We start from the raw sequence: 17,599 nt of genomic DNA on the forward strand, positions 1-17,599 counted from the left end.
GTAGGGATCCAACGTGCCCTTGTGGTTTATGTACTCCCTTATTGTAGCAATGAGAAAGTTGAGGCCCAGAGTGGCTAGCTCCCCTTCAGTAGATTTTCAAATTGAACTTTAATTCACCTAACCCCTCTAATTCCTCAAACTTGCAGGTATAAGAAATGCTTTCAGCCCTTTTTCCCATCTCTGTGGTGGCCACTGTGGACATAACTTCCCATTGCGGATTATGTATCAAGACATCAAGGATGTTGATTCATTTATGTTTGGTCCTGCAAGACCTCAATATCGGGATACTCATGAATAGATTGCTATAACTGCATATAAAAGCTTGTGTACTTATGTTTGTCAGGGCTTCTTACTATAATAAATGTAACTGAAGCCTCTGAAAGTTGGGACAAAATAGGGGCAAGTATCTGATAATTTCTTCTGAGTTAAACCAGGATCTGCATTAACAAAAAAATAAAATAGAAATAAGTAGAAATTAACAGTTGATTTCCAAAAATGTTTCAGGGCTTAACCCAAATCCATTTGTTCCAACACCTTTGTCATAACTATTACAAAAGTTATATAGTTAATAGTTACAATACTATGAACTATAAGCAGAAGTCACAAAATCATTCACACTGGGTCTGTGTGAATATATTCACTTTTCCCTGCACCTCTTAAGTTAGGTGTGGTGATGTGAACTTGCTCCACCAATGAAATGTGGACAAAACTGGCCCATGTAACTTCAGAGCAGAAGCTTCAACCATGGAAGCATGAGTCACCTTGTCCTCCTTCCTTTATGTAGAAGCAGTTAGCAACAGGCACCTCCACCAGCCTGGGTCCCTGAGTACATGCACAAGTATGACCTTTCAGGGGACATGCAGAAGGAGTCAGACAAGAATTCTTTGAGTTAAGCCACTAATAATTTTGAGTTATTTGTTATCACAGCATATCCTAACCTATTCTGGCAGATACACATACAGTAGCTCTAAAACAGTTTTCCATTCTCTTGTAACTAATGGGTTCTAAATTTTTGTAATTTCTTCCTTTTTCCAACAACATTGAAATATTGACCACTTTGAATACAGTTGTTAATAAAAACTCTGCATTTGATATTTTATTTTAAACCTGCTTTCATTGTTTTTTGTTATGTCAGTATGCTAAAAGAAAGTTTAATCATTGTTCTTAAACTTCAGATTCATGTTTTAAAAATATTAAAATTAGTTTAATAAACCTTTAATTTTAGAATAGCTTTAAATTTACAAGAAAATTGTTAAAAATTTTACAGAAATTATATTACAGAAAATTCCAGTATACTCCACACCTAATTTTCCCTATTATTAACATCTTACATGGCTATGGCATATTTGTCATAGTTAATGAACTAATATTGATACATAACTATTGACTAAAATCTATGCTTTATTTAGATTTCCTTGGTTTTTAATCTGACTTTTTTTCTGATCCATGATGTCACATTACCTTTTATCATCATCACATCTCTTTAGACTCTTTTTGTTTTTTTTTTTAGACTCTTTTTGGAGACAGATTTTTATTGTCCCTAATTCTTGGCATTCTCTTACATTTATAACTCCTTTTAGTCTGCTCTTCGTATGTGCAGTATTATAATTTACCATACTATAAACATACTCATTAATGAAACCACTTATTTTCATTAAAAAATATATATATAAGTTGAAAATACTCATCTATATATAAAAATAGAAAATATGCCATGTCATAAATAATTAATACTGAATATATGAAAATAAATTATCAATACTAAATTCTGTACGGTATAATGTAAAAGGACAGAATTAATAGACATATTTTAAGTAGTTTATTAAAATAAGCTCAATTATGTTTCAGATAAAAACTAAATTAAAATCACTTTTTCCAAGGTAATGATTCAGGCAAGGATTAGCACTGGATGTTAAAATCATTTGATGAGATGTTTTTGGGAAACCATTCACATGGTACCAAAGTATTATCTCAGAGATTACTTAGTAATTATAAAGGGAAATTTACATCTCCTCCTTTGAGGGAAACTGGTAGTCATCTTTATTTATTTATTTATTTATTTATTTATTTATTTATTTATTTATTTTTTTTGGTAGTCATCTTTAAACCAAGTGATCAAACTTAGCATGCCTAAGCATGAGAAAACTTGATATTGTGTTTACTGATGGATGTATGAAGTTTACATCTCCTGCAACACTTAAACTGAAATTAACCATCTCTCTAGATCTAATGTCCAGTCTACAAGAAACACAGAAAATAGAGAAAACAATCAGACAAATCCAGATTGTTAGATATCCTATAAGACAACTCTGGACTCTTCTAAAATCAGTATCATGAAAAACAAAAGGTAAAAGTACAGTTTTAGATTATGCATTAACAACCAATGTGATGAATAAGCCTTGACTAGATCCTGGATTGAGGAAAAAAACACATAACAAAATTTTAGCCATAAGAAACAATTTTGGGATAATTGAAAAAAATTAAATATGGAGGAAATATTAGGTGATAGACATTTTGTTAATTTTATTGTTTATGTAGTTTAAAAAAAAATTAGGAGATATATGGTGCAACTTACCTAACTCACAAATGTTTAGCAAAAATACATATTGTGTGTGTGTGTGTGTGTGTGTGTGTGTGAGAGAGAGAGAGAGAGAGAGAGAGAGAGACGCAGGGGAAAGACAGGAAAGATAAAGTCAATTAAAAATTGGTCCATCTATATAGTGGATGTTCACTGTACTACTTTTCTTTTTCTAAATTTAAAATATTTCACAATAAAAGTTGGGAAAAATTCAGTTGCTAAATTCAAAAGAAAGAAAGAAAGAAAGAAAGCTTCTGTGTCTTGACTTACTTCTATGTAGAGATGATTTGTATATAAAATCTACCTGCCTCTAGTCCTCATAACAGTGTTGTATGGTGGTTATTAGTACTGTCACTACATGAGCTGGCAGGTGATACAGGTGAAACTTGAACTGAAACCCTAGCAATGTCAAAGCCAATGCTTATTTCTCACATAGGCTTTATTTTATTTACTATTTTGGACACTAATTTCTGATTCCAGGGTAATCAATGACTTGAAACCCTTATCTCATGTTATCACTGCATGTCCAAAAAACTTGAATTATTCTATGAACACTGTTAAGATATAGATCATTCATACTTTCTTGTTTTATCATATATGGAAAAATGTTAATTTTATTACTAAATTCTGACTTTAAGAATGTGATGGCAAAAAAGAAGCAGCCTCCTAACTATAAGGAACAAAATGATGATTGCCAGAGAGGAGGTGGGTAGGGAAATAGGGAATGGGGATTAAAGAGTACACTTTGATGAGCACTGAGTAATGTATAGAACTGTTGAATCACTACATTGTACACTTGAAACTAATATAACACTGTATGCTAACCATACTGGAATTAAAATGTAAAACTTTAAAAGAATTACCATAAGGATGAAAAAAATGTATGTATGATAAAATTCAAAGATGTGCCAGAAGTAGCTACTCCTTATTATATAAATATGCATTTTGATCTCTCAACATGTCACTTTGGATCTATCCACAACAAAAAGGGGCAATTTCACCAAATGATGCCATGGTAATCAAAGAGTATTAAATACATAGTGAAAAATTATGGATTTGCCAGCATGTGAGCTGAGAAGACCTTGACCCTTTTGTATCTTGATCTTCATCTGTAAAACAAAGACATTCTCACAAGAACAGAAAACTACAGATCAGTATCTCCCATGAAAACAGATGCAAAATCCTCAACAAAACATTAGCAAATCAAATCCAACAATGTATAAAAATAATGATACACCATGATGAAGTGGGATTTGCCTCACTTATGCAATGCTGGTTCAATTTTCACAAATTAATTAATGTGAAACATCACATCAACACGTTAGAAAAGAAAAATCACATGATCACGTCAATAGATCTAGAAAAAACATTTGACAAAATCCAACATCTATCCATGATAAAAACTCAGTAAACTAGGAATAGAGAAGATCTTTCTCAACTTGATAAAAAAGATCTATAAAAAACTTAAAGCCAACATTAAATTTAATAGGAGAACCTCAAAGCTTTCCCATCGAGATTTAATATAAACAAGTATGTTCTTTCTCATAACTTCCTTCAACAGTATACTGGAAATTCTAGCTACTGCACTAAGACAAAAAAAGGAAATAAAAACTATACAGATTGAGAAAGAATAAATAAAACTGTTTTTGCTTACTGTTAGTTCTTCTCAACTTGATTTATAGATTCAACACATTCTCAATCAAAATCCCAGCAAGTTATTTTGTAGATACTGACAAGATCGTAAAGCTTATTATGGAGAGACAAAAGACCCAGAATGGCCAACACAATACTGAAGGCAAAGAATAAAGCTGGAGGGCTGACACTATCAAATTTCAAGACTTACATAAAGCTACAGTAATCAAGACAATATCATATTGGTGAAAGAAAAGATAAATAGATCAATGAAATAGAACAGAGAGGCCCAAGTAGTGATGAATGAAGATATTATAATCTATGTGAAATAGTTTTGAAAACTGTAAAATGCCATAGAAATCCTTATTTGAAAAATGACTGGAATAAAGTGAAATTATCCTAAACTTGCAGGAAGAAACTTGTAGAAATAAATAAGTGGGGCTTTGACATTCAAGAGGGGAAAAAAAGAGATTGCTGACCAAAACGGATTAAGGGTATATCTTGCAAAAAGTTACTGTGGCCGAGTTCAAAAAGGGTGTTGCCTGTGTTCTCCTCTAGGATTTTGATGGAATCTTGTCTCACATTTAGATCTTTCATCCATTTTGAGTTTATCTTTCTGTGTGGTGCAAGAGAGTGGTCTAGTTTCATTTTTTGCATGTGGATGTCCAATTTTCCCAGCATCATTTATTGAAGAGGCTGTCTTTCTTCCAGTGGAAAGTCTTTCCTCCTTTGTTGAATATTAGTTGACCATAAAGTTGAGGTCCCACTTCTGGATTCTCTATTCTGTTCCACTGATCTATGTGTCTGTTTTTGTGCCAGTACCACACTGTCTTGATGGCCACAGCTTTGTAGTACAACCTGAAATCTGGCATTGTGATGCCCCCAGCTATGGTTTTCTTTTTTAAAATTCCCCTGGCTGTTCGGGGTCTTTTCTGATTCCACACAAATCTTAAAATAATTTGTTCTAACTCTCTGAAGAAAGTCCATGGTATTTTGATAGGGATTGCATTAAACGTGTAAATTGCCCTGGCAAAGGAACAAAAGCAAAAATGAACTATTGGGACTTCATCAAGATAAGAAGCTTTTGCACAGCAAAGGATACAGTCAACAAAACTAAAGACAACCTACAGAATGGGAGAAGATATTTGCCAATGACATATCAGATAAAGGGCTAGTTTCCAAGATCTATAAAGAACTTATTAAACTCAACACCAAAGAAACAAACAATCCAATCATGAAATGGGCAAAAGACATGAACAGAAATCTCACAGAGGAAGACATAGACATGGCCAACACGCACATGAGAAAATGCTCTGCATCACTTGCCATCAGGGAAATACAAATCAAAACCAGAATGAGATACCACCTCACACCAGTGAGAATGGGGAAAATTAACAAGGCAGGAAACCACAAATGTTGGAGAGGATGCGGAGAAAAGGGAACCCTCTTACACTGTTGGTGGGAATGTGAACTGGTGCAGCCACTCTGGAAAACTGTGTGGAGGTTCCTCAAAGAGTTAAAAATAGACCTGCCCTACGACCCAGCAATTGCACTGTTGGGGATTTACCCCAAAGATACAGATGCAATGAAACACATATAGCAGCAATGTCCACAATAGCCAAACTGTGGATGGAGCCTCGGTGTCCATCGAAAGATGAATGGATAAAGAAGATGTGGTTTATGTATACAATGGAATATTACTCAGCCATTAGAAATGACAGGTACCCACCATTTGCTTCAACGTGGATGGAACTGGAGGGTATTATGCTGAGTGAAATGAGTCAATCGGAGAAGGACAAACATTATATGTTCTCATTCATTTGGGGAATATAAATAATAGTGAAAGGGAATAGAAGGGAAGGAAGAAGAAATGAGTAGGAAATATGAGAAAGGGAGACAGAACATAAAGACTCCTAACTCTGGGAAACGAACCAGGGGTGGTGGAAGGGGAGGAGGGCGGGGGGTGGGGGTGACTGGGTGACGGGCACTGAGGGGGGCACTTGATGGGATGAGCACTGGGTGTTATTCTGTATGTTGGCAAATTGAACACCAATAAAAAATAAATTTATTATTAAAAAAAACGAATTAAGGGGTTTTCTTCCCACACAAACCCACTGTTTTCAGCTGATATCAAGGTGGATGCCATTAAGCTGAAAGCAAAAGAAGTGGGCAGGGCACAGAAGCTACAAACTAAAGGTACAGAATCTTGAGGTTTAAAAATCTTTGTCACATGAGGTGTTTGGAGTTACTCATACTTGAAACTGACTGGAATTAAATAGACTGCATGACTATTGAATTTTTGAAGGACTAGGGCCACTTAGGAAAGTTTGTTCAACTCCCAAGGTAACTACTGAGTTTCTTAATATGCACTAGCAGAAAAAGGCTATTAATACTATATAGCCTACCCCCTTCAATGCAAATCTTTGTGGCCAATGAAGAATAAAGGCAAAGAAATACTTTGCAGAAAACAGAACCAAGGTTGCCAGATGAGTAAACCAAGGAATGCAGTCTGTCAATTTTTGCAATTCCTCCCAAGTGAGATTTGATATTGTGGCTAATTCATTTTTTTGTTTTCTATTCTCCTTTCTTCTTCTTTTTTTAAACACAATTCTTTTTTAACAAATATTTTATTTATTTATTTGAGAAAGAGAAAGCGAGCTGGTGTGGGGGGAAGAGGGAAAGGGAGAAGCAGACTCCCTGGGGAGCAGAGTAAGCAGAGAGCCTCACTGGAGCTTGATTCCAGGACCCTCAGATCATGACCTGAGCAGAGGGGAGATGCTTAACTGACTGAGCTACTGAGGTGCCCCCCTCGTCTCTCCTTACTAAACGAGAATTTTGATTTTCATTATCCTGTTGCTACTCTGCTACTTAAATTGAATGTATTCTAAGCAGGTAACTTAGCTTTAGGTTTACCGGTCACTGTGACATGAAAAGCTCCATTTGAGTATAAGGAAGAGAACTACATATCACTCAAAGATCCTAGATTTAATATTTTTTTAAGATTTTATTTATTTATTTGTGAGAGACACAGAGAGAGAGGCCAAGACACAGGCAGAGGGAGAAGCAGGCCCCATGCAAGGAGCCTGATGTGGGACTCCATCCAGGTCCTCCAGGATCACGCCCTGGGCTGAAGGCAGCTGAGTCACCAGGGCTGCCCCCTAGATTTCAATTTGCATGCAGTAAATGAATGATGTTTTAAGGCCGTCTTTCTAAGGAGGGATGACTATGCTCTATATGCAAGATAAAAGTGTGCATGGGTATTTGGGTAGCCAAATCTGCAGAAAAAGTTAAAATTAAGAGAACTATAGTCTTTACCTTAGCCTTCTTGTATAGATTTTCCCCCCATCTTATTTGTTTATGCTTACTGAGCAAAGAGGAAAATAACCCAATAGCAAACTAGTATCTAGAAATATTAAAAATAGGTAATTAGTTTGAGTTTAATGGGCTTTTTCCACCAGTACTTCTTTTATATTATTAAGTAGATATCTGTTAATGTTTTTGTCTCACATTTTAACCCTTCTCCTATGTGTGAGAAATAACCCACCCTTTAATTGTAGACACTAAAATTGGTATCATTTTTTCCAGCCTGTCTGGCAAATAGGGCATGAACAATGACTGAGGTTCTGCGGATCAGACACTACTGCTCAAACTTTGAGCCTGAAGTTAATGAAACAAAGAAGCTGAGACACTACAAGCTCCCATTTTTTAAAAAATATTATTTATCATATTTTATTTATGATAGTCACAGAGAGAGATAGAGAGAGAGAGAGAGAGAGAGGCAGAGACACAGGCAGAGGGAGAAGCAGGCTCCATGCATTGGGAGCCCGATGTGGGATTCAATCCCAGGTCTCCAGGATCGCGCCCTGGGCCAAAGGCAGGCGCCAAACCGCTGCGCCACCCAGGGATCCCCAAGCTCCCATTCTAATGAGGGTGGTGGCCACAATATATAATTTCCAAGAATGGTCTTATAGCAGTGGTAATGATTCAACATCAAAGGTTGACAATAGTACAAACTGTTATCTGTCCCAATCAGCAGTGGAAGTTCGGTAAGATGAGTTATATAGCATGGTTTGGGGAAACATTCCTAAACCCTAGCACAGGATCTCCAGTCTTCCTAAAGATTCTGTGACCTACTCAATATCCTTTAGCAAATACCTTTTCCATCTAAATTGCCAGACCTGGTTTCTGTTGATTACAACTAGACACCCTAAATGAAACATAGTGCATACACGTTTATTTGTAATTTATAGTAGAAAAATATGTTCCTAGTTTATGTGGAGCTAAGTATACCCAACTTGTAGGTATAGCACAAGACTTTGAAGTACTCTTGTGCTTGCAAGATTAGAAACAGTTATTCAGGAAATCTGGTCCCTTCCAGCTATAGTAGCTTCTTTCTATTCTAGATATGAACATAGAAACCAACTAGCTCCTTGTTCATTTATTCATTCACTACATATTTGCTAAGTACTTACTTGGTGCAAGGAACTGTGGGAGATAAATATATGTGATGTTTGATCCCACAGTTTCTTATTACGTGATTTTACAATTTAGTAGGTGAGGTAAGTCAGTAAATGCATAATGAAAATCCATGGCAATATATTCTAAATGCTATATGAATGCTATTATCTGAAGCTGTACTGTCCAATAGAGCTTTATGTGAATGATGGAAATTGTTCTGTAATTCTGCACTGTCCAATATGGTAGTTACTAGTCATGTGTAGCTTCTGAGCACTCAAAATGTGGCTAATGTGACTCTGGAAATAATTTTTAATTTAATTTGGTTTCAATCTATTTAAATTTAAACAGCCAAGTGACTGGTGCTTCCCATATTGAACAGCACAAATCTAGTTTAGAACAAGATAAACATATTTTGATACCGGATCGTAAGGGAATAATAACCATGACAATGCAGTTCACAACATCTCTCCAAGGCAAGTGTTATTATGCACATATCACATAAAAATGAGGAAACTAAAAAAAAAAATGATGAAACTAAAGCTCAAGGAAATTAAGTATCTTGCTTAGTTCACACAACTAGGAGAAGGTGGAGTTCATATTTCAAGCCCATTCACCTTTTCCTCTGCCTACAGAAGCTTATATAGTTTCTGAAAACCTCACAGACAATATATGAGCTGAGCTTTGAAGGGTAATTAAATATGATGCATATACAGTGGTAGAGGAAGAATAAAAAGAAAAGCATGAACAAAAATTTGGAGGCAGAGGGCAAGAAGACTTAGTTTTATTGAGTTGCTGGATTCCTAAAGGACTAAGAAGGCAAGGAAGCTATGCTATATATAAAAAACCGACTGTAAAAGACTTTGAATGTCAGGCTAAAGAAACTATCTAGTAGGAGATGGGAATTTACTGAAGTTTTTGGAGAAAGTGTATGTCAAGATCAAGAATGATATTTAAGAGAATCGACACAGAGGCAAGGAAGTTAGATTGGAAGGGAGACACAGAAGGTAGAGAGCAGGTTTGAGAGATTCTCAGATTTCAAAATGGAGTGAATGTGGTCCTAAACTCTCAAGATGACAATAAGAATGAGAAGGAAGAAAGCGGTTCCTGGGAGAAGTTGCCAACTGGTGGCACACATTTGGTCAACAGTTTATGTTTTGTTTGGCCCAAATAATGTTTATATTTTTTCATTTAGCTGCCAATGTTGTAAAAGTTAAAGTTTTTAAGGAAACATCCAGATTTATAGTTTTTCTCTTAGGGAAAAAAAGAATAAGTTTGCCAATGCTGGGCTGATATTCAATTTGGCATCAATTAGCTAGAATAGAGTGCTCACCATTCCTTTTGGATGGGTAACCTTTCTCCAGCTTTTCAGAGCCCTTGCTTTTCCCATTTGTATTACATCTGGTCTATTTTACTGATGTATGTTACCTACCTGGCCTTGATTCATAGGATAGTAAGGGAACAACTGGTCACTGAAATAGCTAAAATAAACAGTCCTTTCATTATAGTCTCATTAGGCAAAACCTAAATCTTAAGAAATGGTACTTCAAAACCTTCTCTGATCCTATCATTTTTATGATAGCTTTTTTCCTCCAATTATTCAAATAATATATTACATAGCATTAGGTAAGTCTACTCGTCTGTATCAAACATTGTTACATTATGAGATAGAGCAAATGTATAGAGTGATCTCATCTGATCAGTAATAAGGGCCTACTTTAGAACAACAGAAAGTATTTACACTAAACCATAGTCCTTGGCAGCAACGCAATACCACCTTCTAATGGGTTTCTTTCGTTAAGTCATTCTCCATAGGGAAACTCATCCCCATTACTAGCTCTGAATTTAGTGAACTGACTGAAGGATGAAAGCAAATTGGGGTTAAACTTGACTTTTGTATTAAAGTTCTAAATTACCTTAAAAATACTGTTTGGACACTTACCAGTGAAAAATTCTGAAGCTCATATAAAAAGGTAATATCTAATAAGCACTCTGAATGGAGCTATTCTTTCACTTATTTTTTTAATTCCAAAATTTTTTTGCTTCATCTTATCTGTCTGGAATTTAAACCTAATATAAAAATATTGGGTTACTGTTGAATATCATATGGACTCATTTATAAAATTATTTATTATATTTAATCAATCATAATCTAGGAAAAATAATATCTCCTAAGAAAAGATACATATTCAGACTAAAACTGTCTATCTAGGACATGCCCCCAAAATTGGCATTGTGAAGATGTGCAAAAACTATGATCACTGAACTTTTAAAAGTCTAGATCACATATTATGTTAAAAAAAAGTATAAATAAAATGGATAGCAGTTACAACGATATTCACTTTGAAAAGAATGGTAGAACTATATACTATAATTAATAGACATTTAGTAGATACTTGGTTAGTCACAATGTCTGTACTTAGGATAACATCTATGTATATGAAGAATTTTTTATTTTAATAGAGCACATGCAAAATGCTATACTCCATTTTAATCAAATGGGACTGCTTACTAAGAATTAATTGTATCATTAACCATATACAAATATTAGACTAAGACTCTTCTTATTGGTTGCATGGCCTCTTAAATAGGTCTTTTGTGTTAGTCTCCTTAGTTCCTTTCATATTAATTCCTCATAGCTTCACTATCATATGCAAAAAAACTTTTCTCAGTTTTTCTGGTGATTTAAAACTATTGCTGTTTCTTGGGTGGTTTTCTTGTAATTTAATTTTCAAGCTAGTAACATGTAAGAGAAATTAAATGAATTAATTTATTCAGTTAAACAGCATTAAATCAGTAAGATCTCTTCTGTATAATTGCCAAACCATATATATTTTTTAAGATTTTTTTTAAAATTTTTATTTATTTATGATAGTTACAGAGAGAGAGAGAGAGGCAGAAACACAGGCAGAGGGAGAAGCAGGCTCCATGCACCGGGAGCCCGACGTGGGATTCGATCCCGGGTCTCCAGGATCGCGCCCTGGGCCAAAGGCAGGCGCCAAACCGCTGCGCCACCCAGGGATCCCATTTTTTAAGATTTTATTTATTTATTCATGAGAATACACAGAGAGGAGAGAGGCAGAGACACAGGCAGAGGGAGAAGCAGGCTCTATGCCGGGAGCCCGATGTGGGACTTGATCCCGGGACTCGATCCCAGGACTCTAGGATCGCGCCCCGGGCCAAAGGCAGGTGCTAAACCGCTAAGCCACCCAGGGATCCCCCTGCCAAGCCATATTTTAACCAAAGAAGACAGGCCATAAAATCAAGCCAATCAAATTCGTCACATATTATATGTACATAGCTGAACAAGAATCATGAACCCAGAACCACAAGTAACAACATTAAAATAGCCTCTGAGAAATCAGATCTATCAAGTGTTAGAAAATGTGCCATTTTCTTACACTATAACACCATAACCATTTGCCATTGAATCTATGGGTGGGAAGTTGTGGGGCTGCTTTTCCTATTAAGAATGGTTACTTTTGGGACACGTGGATGGCTCAGCGGTTGAGTATCTGCCTTTGGCTCAGGGTGTGATTCCAGGATCCAGGACCCAGTCCCACATAAGGCTTCTTACAGGGAGCCTGCTTCTCTCTCAGCCTGTGTTTATTTTATTTTTTATTTTTTAAGATTTTATTTATTCATTCATGAAAGAGAGAGAGAGGCAGAGACACAGGCAGAGGGAAAAGCAGGCTCCACGCAGGTAGCCTGCCGCGGGACTCGATCCCGGGACTCCAGAATCACGCCCTGGGCTGAAGGCAGGCGCTAAACTGATGGGCCACACAGGGATACCCTTAGCCTGTGTTTATGCCTCTCTGTGTGTGGGTGGGTGTCTCTCATGAATAAATAAATAAAATCTTAAAAAAAAAGAATGGTTACTTTTTCTTGAAATTATTTCTTCTTGGAATTACCTGAAATGTTTAAAAATTCTACACATAAAAATATCCTACATTAGGGATGTAGACTCATGGATTCAATGTTGGGGCAAGTAGCTGATATAGTGAAGTTAATACTTAAAGGATTCAATGATAAAATGTTAACATAATTCATAAACTATTAAGTAACATGTAAGGGACTATTATTATTACTTTTGCTGAAAAAAATCTACTCAGAGAATTGGAGAATTGTTATTTGGAATATATCTAGGGACAAGGAAGCAAAAAAAAAAATCACATAAAAAACAATTAGAAGCATACAGAAAAGATGCTACAAAGGCCGATTGAGAATCAAGAATCTTGACTTCTTTTGCTCAGAGTAATTCCCCTTTCATCCTCAATGAAGTCAGCCCCATTGAAATTCATAATCCATGGCCAAGTTAATGTCTCTGAGTCTCAGTGTTCACATTGTGTCAAATGTTGAAAATAATAACTTTCTTGAAGAATTATGAAACCAAAGGAATGTGGCACACAGGTGCTCAATAAATGATAACTATTATTAATGTACTGTGTCTGGTCATCAACTTCATAGCATGTTCCTAGAAAATGTAGCAGAATAATGAAGAAACAATACACGGAGTAGTTAGGATTATAAACTCCAGAGCCAGATTGTGGATCCTGCTCAGCAACTTCCTGGCCATGGGCTCTGAGCAAATTGTTTTCACAGGTGCGTGGGAGGCACTGATTGCAGCAGGTGAGGGACTCAGAGCTATCATGGATGTCCAAAGTCACATTTTACTCTCACTTTCTCAGGACACCCTTCTTTAACTCCTATATTAGGTTTTCTTAAAATTTTTATTGCACTCTGCGCTTTGCCTTCCTAGCACTGGTCAGTTATAATTATATAGTTATTCCTATTAATATGTATCTCCATTAGACTGTAAGCTCTAAAAGGGTAGGGAATATAATCCAACTAATTCAAGGACTACTACTTCTAATATATCAAATAGTCTCACTAAATATTTTTGAATGAACAAATGAGTGAAAAGAATATGGTTTTTCAATAAGCTTCTTGGTACTTCTTGTGCAGAATGGCAGTGTCCAGATGTGTAGCATAAGAATGAAATGAGAATATAGAACTGGAAGGCAGAGTACATCTGAGCTAGTGCTCATCTGAGCTAGTGCTACTGCGCTATGAAAAGACCAAAAATGGGGGGAAAAAAAAGAATCGCTTTAAAATCAGACTAATTTGAAATCAGTTTCATGAGTCAGATTACACTGTTAGTAGACCACTGATCTCTGAGACAAGTTGTTCTCAACCAGTATGAAAATCATCTGTTGTGATGGTTTACTTTTCTTTATAAATTAGAATGGGTCTCGCAGTTATAACAGAGTCTTATTATTCTCATAGAATAATAACATATTCCCGAATAAGCTTATGAGAGTATGTTGTCCACATGCGTCCCCTTGTGGGTGTCTCAATAGAAAAAAAATGGAGGGAAGCACTGCTCCAGGGCAGTGATTTCTAACTTTTACAACTCTGCAGAGTATATTGAAATACTCCACAAAGTCTCAGGACTTTCAAGGATGGTAGGAATACTGCAAAACAATAAGTATAAATGACCGTAGCCCAATAGAAAAACTGTTCATTTATGGGGAGCGCTTCCTCTCTAGTTACCTATAGAGAACTATATGCTTTATTTTGAAAACATTGGCTTCCTTATGTAACATTTTGTCTTGGCAACTCTATAAACCATTTGTGGGGCAGAAGTCTGTTCCAATGTCCCATGTGTAGACATGGGATTTTCCTTCGGGACAGGTCTGTGTAAGCCAAGGTTAAATGAATGTACTTAAGAATTTTGAAAATTCTCATGTTTATATAAGCTTCCCCTGTCTTTTTAGGATGGTAGTTTATAAATTCAACAATTCTGGTTATAACTTAGGGAAGGATGATGATAGTTTGTCTGAAGCAAACTCAAGACTTGGTATAAAAATTAAAAATTGAGAAATGAGTCTATAATAACTTGTTTTATTTAAATATGTATTTTCAGGCACAGCTATGTTTGAGTTCTAGCTTCACCACTTGCTAGGTATGTGACTGTGACCAAGTATATGCAAATAATAATCCAGTATAGCCCAGAGTTGGGTGCATAGGTGGTGTTGTGAACTGCCTGAATTCATATGCAACTCTATTGCCTACTACTTGGGTGACACTGACCATGGGGAAGTTCTGAACTTCTCTCTGCCTCAGTTTCCTCTTTGTGAAACAGAGATAATAAATAAAAATACTGCTTCATAACGTTGTTGTGGGCTTAAAAGAGTAAATACAGTTAAGTTCTTTGAACAGTGCCTGGCTCATAATAAATACCGAAAGTTTTAGCTTAAAACTGTGACCATTCATTCACCCAATGTGATTTTCTAATTTCTTGAGTTGTTTACATTTCTGGAGATTTTAAACATTAAATTATAGAAAACAAGTGAAATGTAAACGTACAAACAAAACCAGCAAAGCATCAATATGAAAATTAAAAGTTGTGTTTTAGGGAACACAACTAGGGAAGTACCCTACTATTAGACCTTTAGTGATCTATAGCAAACTGATATTGCAGCAATAAGCTAGAAGAAACCCGGACAGCTCTAACTAGTGAATTCTTTTGAAGACCACTTTCCAGACATTGTTCATCCTCTCATCTTCCAGCTCTCTGTCCCTCCACTGGGAAAAATAGGGAAAAGAAAAATTATTTCTACCTCTTCTCCAAGCAGGTAGTTAGTTTCTTCTAAATCACGGTTCAGTGCAGATATCTTGATAAGACGTCATTGATTGTCACAGAATAAAGGCAGAATAAACTATTACATACAATAATAGAGTTAACACGATGATGATAAGTAGCCTACTCTGGATATACGCATAAACACGAACTCGGTTTGCAGCCAGCATATGAATAAATTAATAAACAGTATTTCAAATGTTGGGACGCCACTATTCAGCAGTCAATTTTTACTTTGATTCACAAATTATATTTTTTTGTGTTAGTTGTTAAGTCTTATGGAAAGTCCTTCAAGAAGAAAACCTATGCTGTGTTACTCAAAACTTCATGAAGGTCTTAAATATCACTCGGTGAGAAGTTTACGGAGTGAGTTTTTCCTCTTTAGCTCAATTATACTGGCATCCTTTAGCCCCAGGGATAGACAACCCACGGTAAGGCTGACAGCACCCTGCATGCCCTGGAACGGCTTCCAGTGTCCAGAGTAAAAACCAGCCTCTAGTACCGTCAACCTCGACCTGTCCATTGTATCACCTCTTCCCCTCATCTGGATCTTGAATTTACACACGCTGAGACTCCCACTTCAAAGTTCCTGCTGCCTCTCCCCTTGATTTCTGAGGACTCGGTCCTCCAGGCCCTGCGCTAACGCGGAGGCTGCGGGTGCAAAGACACTGTGGGGTTCAGCGGGCGGCGGCAGCCTTGCCCCCCGCCAGACTACCCCCTGGCCCGACTCGCAAGCACCTGATGATGACGAACTTCTCTAGGAAAGCGGTGTCCCCAGTCCGCGCCGGTGGAGCTCTCGGTCCAAGCGCCGACGAGCCTGGCCGCTGAGCCGGCGCCCGGGGGTCTCCGGCCGCAGCGCAGTGCGGGAGAGCCCGGCGGGGCAGGGACGACGCCGCGGCCCCCCGCCCCCCGCCCCCGGGAGCCCGTCGAGCAGACAGACAGCCACGGACAGCCTCACCTCCTTCGTCCTCCTCCAGGGAGTTCATGCAGGGGAAGTAGCCGGCCAGCGCCTCGAAGGAGGCGGAGAGGCTGCTCCGGCTCTGGGAGCGCTGCATGGAGCGCCCCGCGGCGCCGGCGCCCCCCGGGCCCTGCCGGCCCATCTTGGACGCGGACCCGCTCTTCCCGCGGTACGAGATGCGAGGCGTCCTGGCGGTGGGGCGCGGCGGCCGAGGCGCTTCGGGGGCCGGACGGCGCGGCGGGGGCCCGGGGGTCCGGTCCGGTCCGGACGCCGCCCGCCCGCTCTGCAGGGGAGGGGGCGGGCGGGGGGGGCGAGACGGCGGCGGCGGAGACGCGGCGACCGGCGGCCAAGTCCGAGGTGTCGCGGGGCGGGCGGAGGATCCCGGCGGCGGCTGCGGAGTCTGGGCGCCCTCTCCCCGCCGCGGGCCGCCGCGCGGCTGCGCTCCCGCCAATCAGCGGCGGCGGCGGGGGGCGGGGGCGGGGGCGGGGGCCTCGGGGCGCGCGCAGGGCCGCGGGCGACTAGCACCCGGGGCAGCCCCTGCGGCCGCCTGCCCGCCGCGGGTGGGTGATCCGTCAGGTACGCGGCGGGCAGGACTTGCCCTTTGCCCCAGTTTCACTTACAATTTGTTAAGGCTCCTCAAGCACAGACGGGAAACTCTGAGATTTTCTTTAAATCCTAACACAAGGCTCCCCAATTTGTCACAGAGTCCACAAAACCCTAGCATTAACGCCTTCTCTTTTGCCTTCTGTCTTTATTTTTAAAAAGTCAACAGAGGAAAAAAAAAAAACCCATCCAAAAGCCTGAAAAAGTACCAACACTTAAAAAAGTACCTTGATGCTTATCAACTTCGCTTTAATTTCAGGACGTTTAACGCATTCTTCCTCTAAATTAAATATCTAGGGGCGGGGCTGCCTTCGGCCCAGCGCGAGACCCTGGAGACCCGGGATCGAGTCCCACATCAGGCTCCCTGCATGGAGCCTGCTTCTCCCTCTGCCTGTGTCTCTCTCTGTTTCTCATGAATAAATAAAGAAAATCTTTAAAAAAAATTAAATAATCTACTACCTGGTGTTGCTAAGAATGACAGTAAACACTGAAACGCTTTAACATCTAAATAAAAGATAGCATCTCTTAACATGAAGTTGGAAGCAACACAAACATACTAGAAACAAAACGGTTTAGAAGTGAAATAACACATCACATTCTATATATTGCAAATCTCTACCACAGGTTATGAAGCAACCATAATTTCATTTTACTAGGAGTCAGAAGATGATCCCACTTTTTGTGGCTTACACCAGCCACTCAAACTCTCAGTTTCTTTATCTAGGGAGGG

General features: G+C 38.4%; 1 protein-coding gene across 17 annotated transcripts in view; it reads right to left on the reverse strand.

Moving 5' to 3' along the window:
• The window catches only part of RIMS2 (regulating synaptic membrane exocytosis 2), a 588,301-nt gene that overhangs the window by 15,738 nt on the left and 554,964 nt on the right, over positions 1-17,599 (reverse strand). The window contains exon 1 of one of the 17 annotated variants that reach the window (XM_041769582.1): positions 16,267-16,681. The exons of the other annotated variants lie outside the window; for them this stretch is intronic. Coding sequence (XP_041625516.1) covers positions 16,267-16,408 — 142 coding nt within the window. The 5' untranslated portion in view covers positions 16,409-16,681. Of the gene's footprint in view, positions 1-16,266; positions 16,682-17,599 lie in introns of those variants that run through there. 17 annotated transcript variants of the gene reach the window in all.

This window comes from Vulpes lagopus, chromosome 9 (genome assembly GCF_018345385.1).
Source record: "Vulpes lagopus strain Blue_001 chromosome 9, ASM1834538v1, whole genome shotgun sequence".
Taxonomy (NCBI): Eukaryota; Metazoa; Chordata; class Mammalia; order Carnivora; family Canidae; genus Vulpes; species Vulpes lagopus.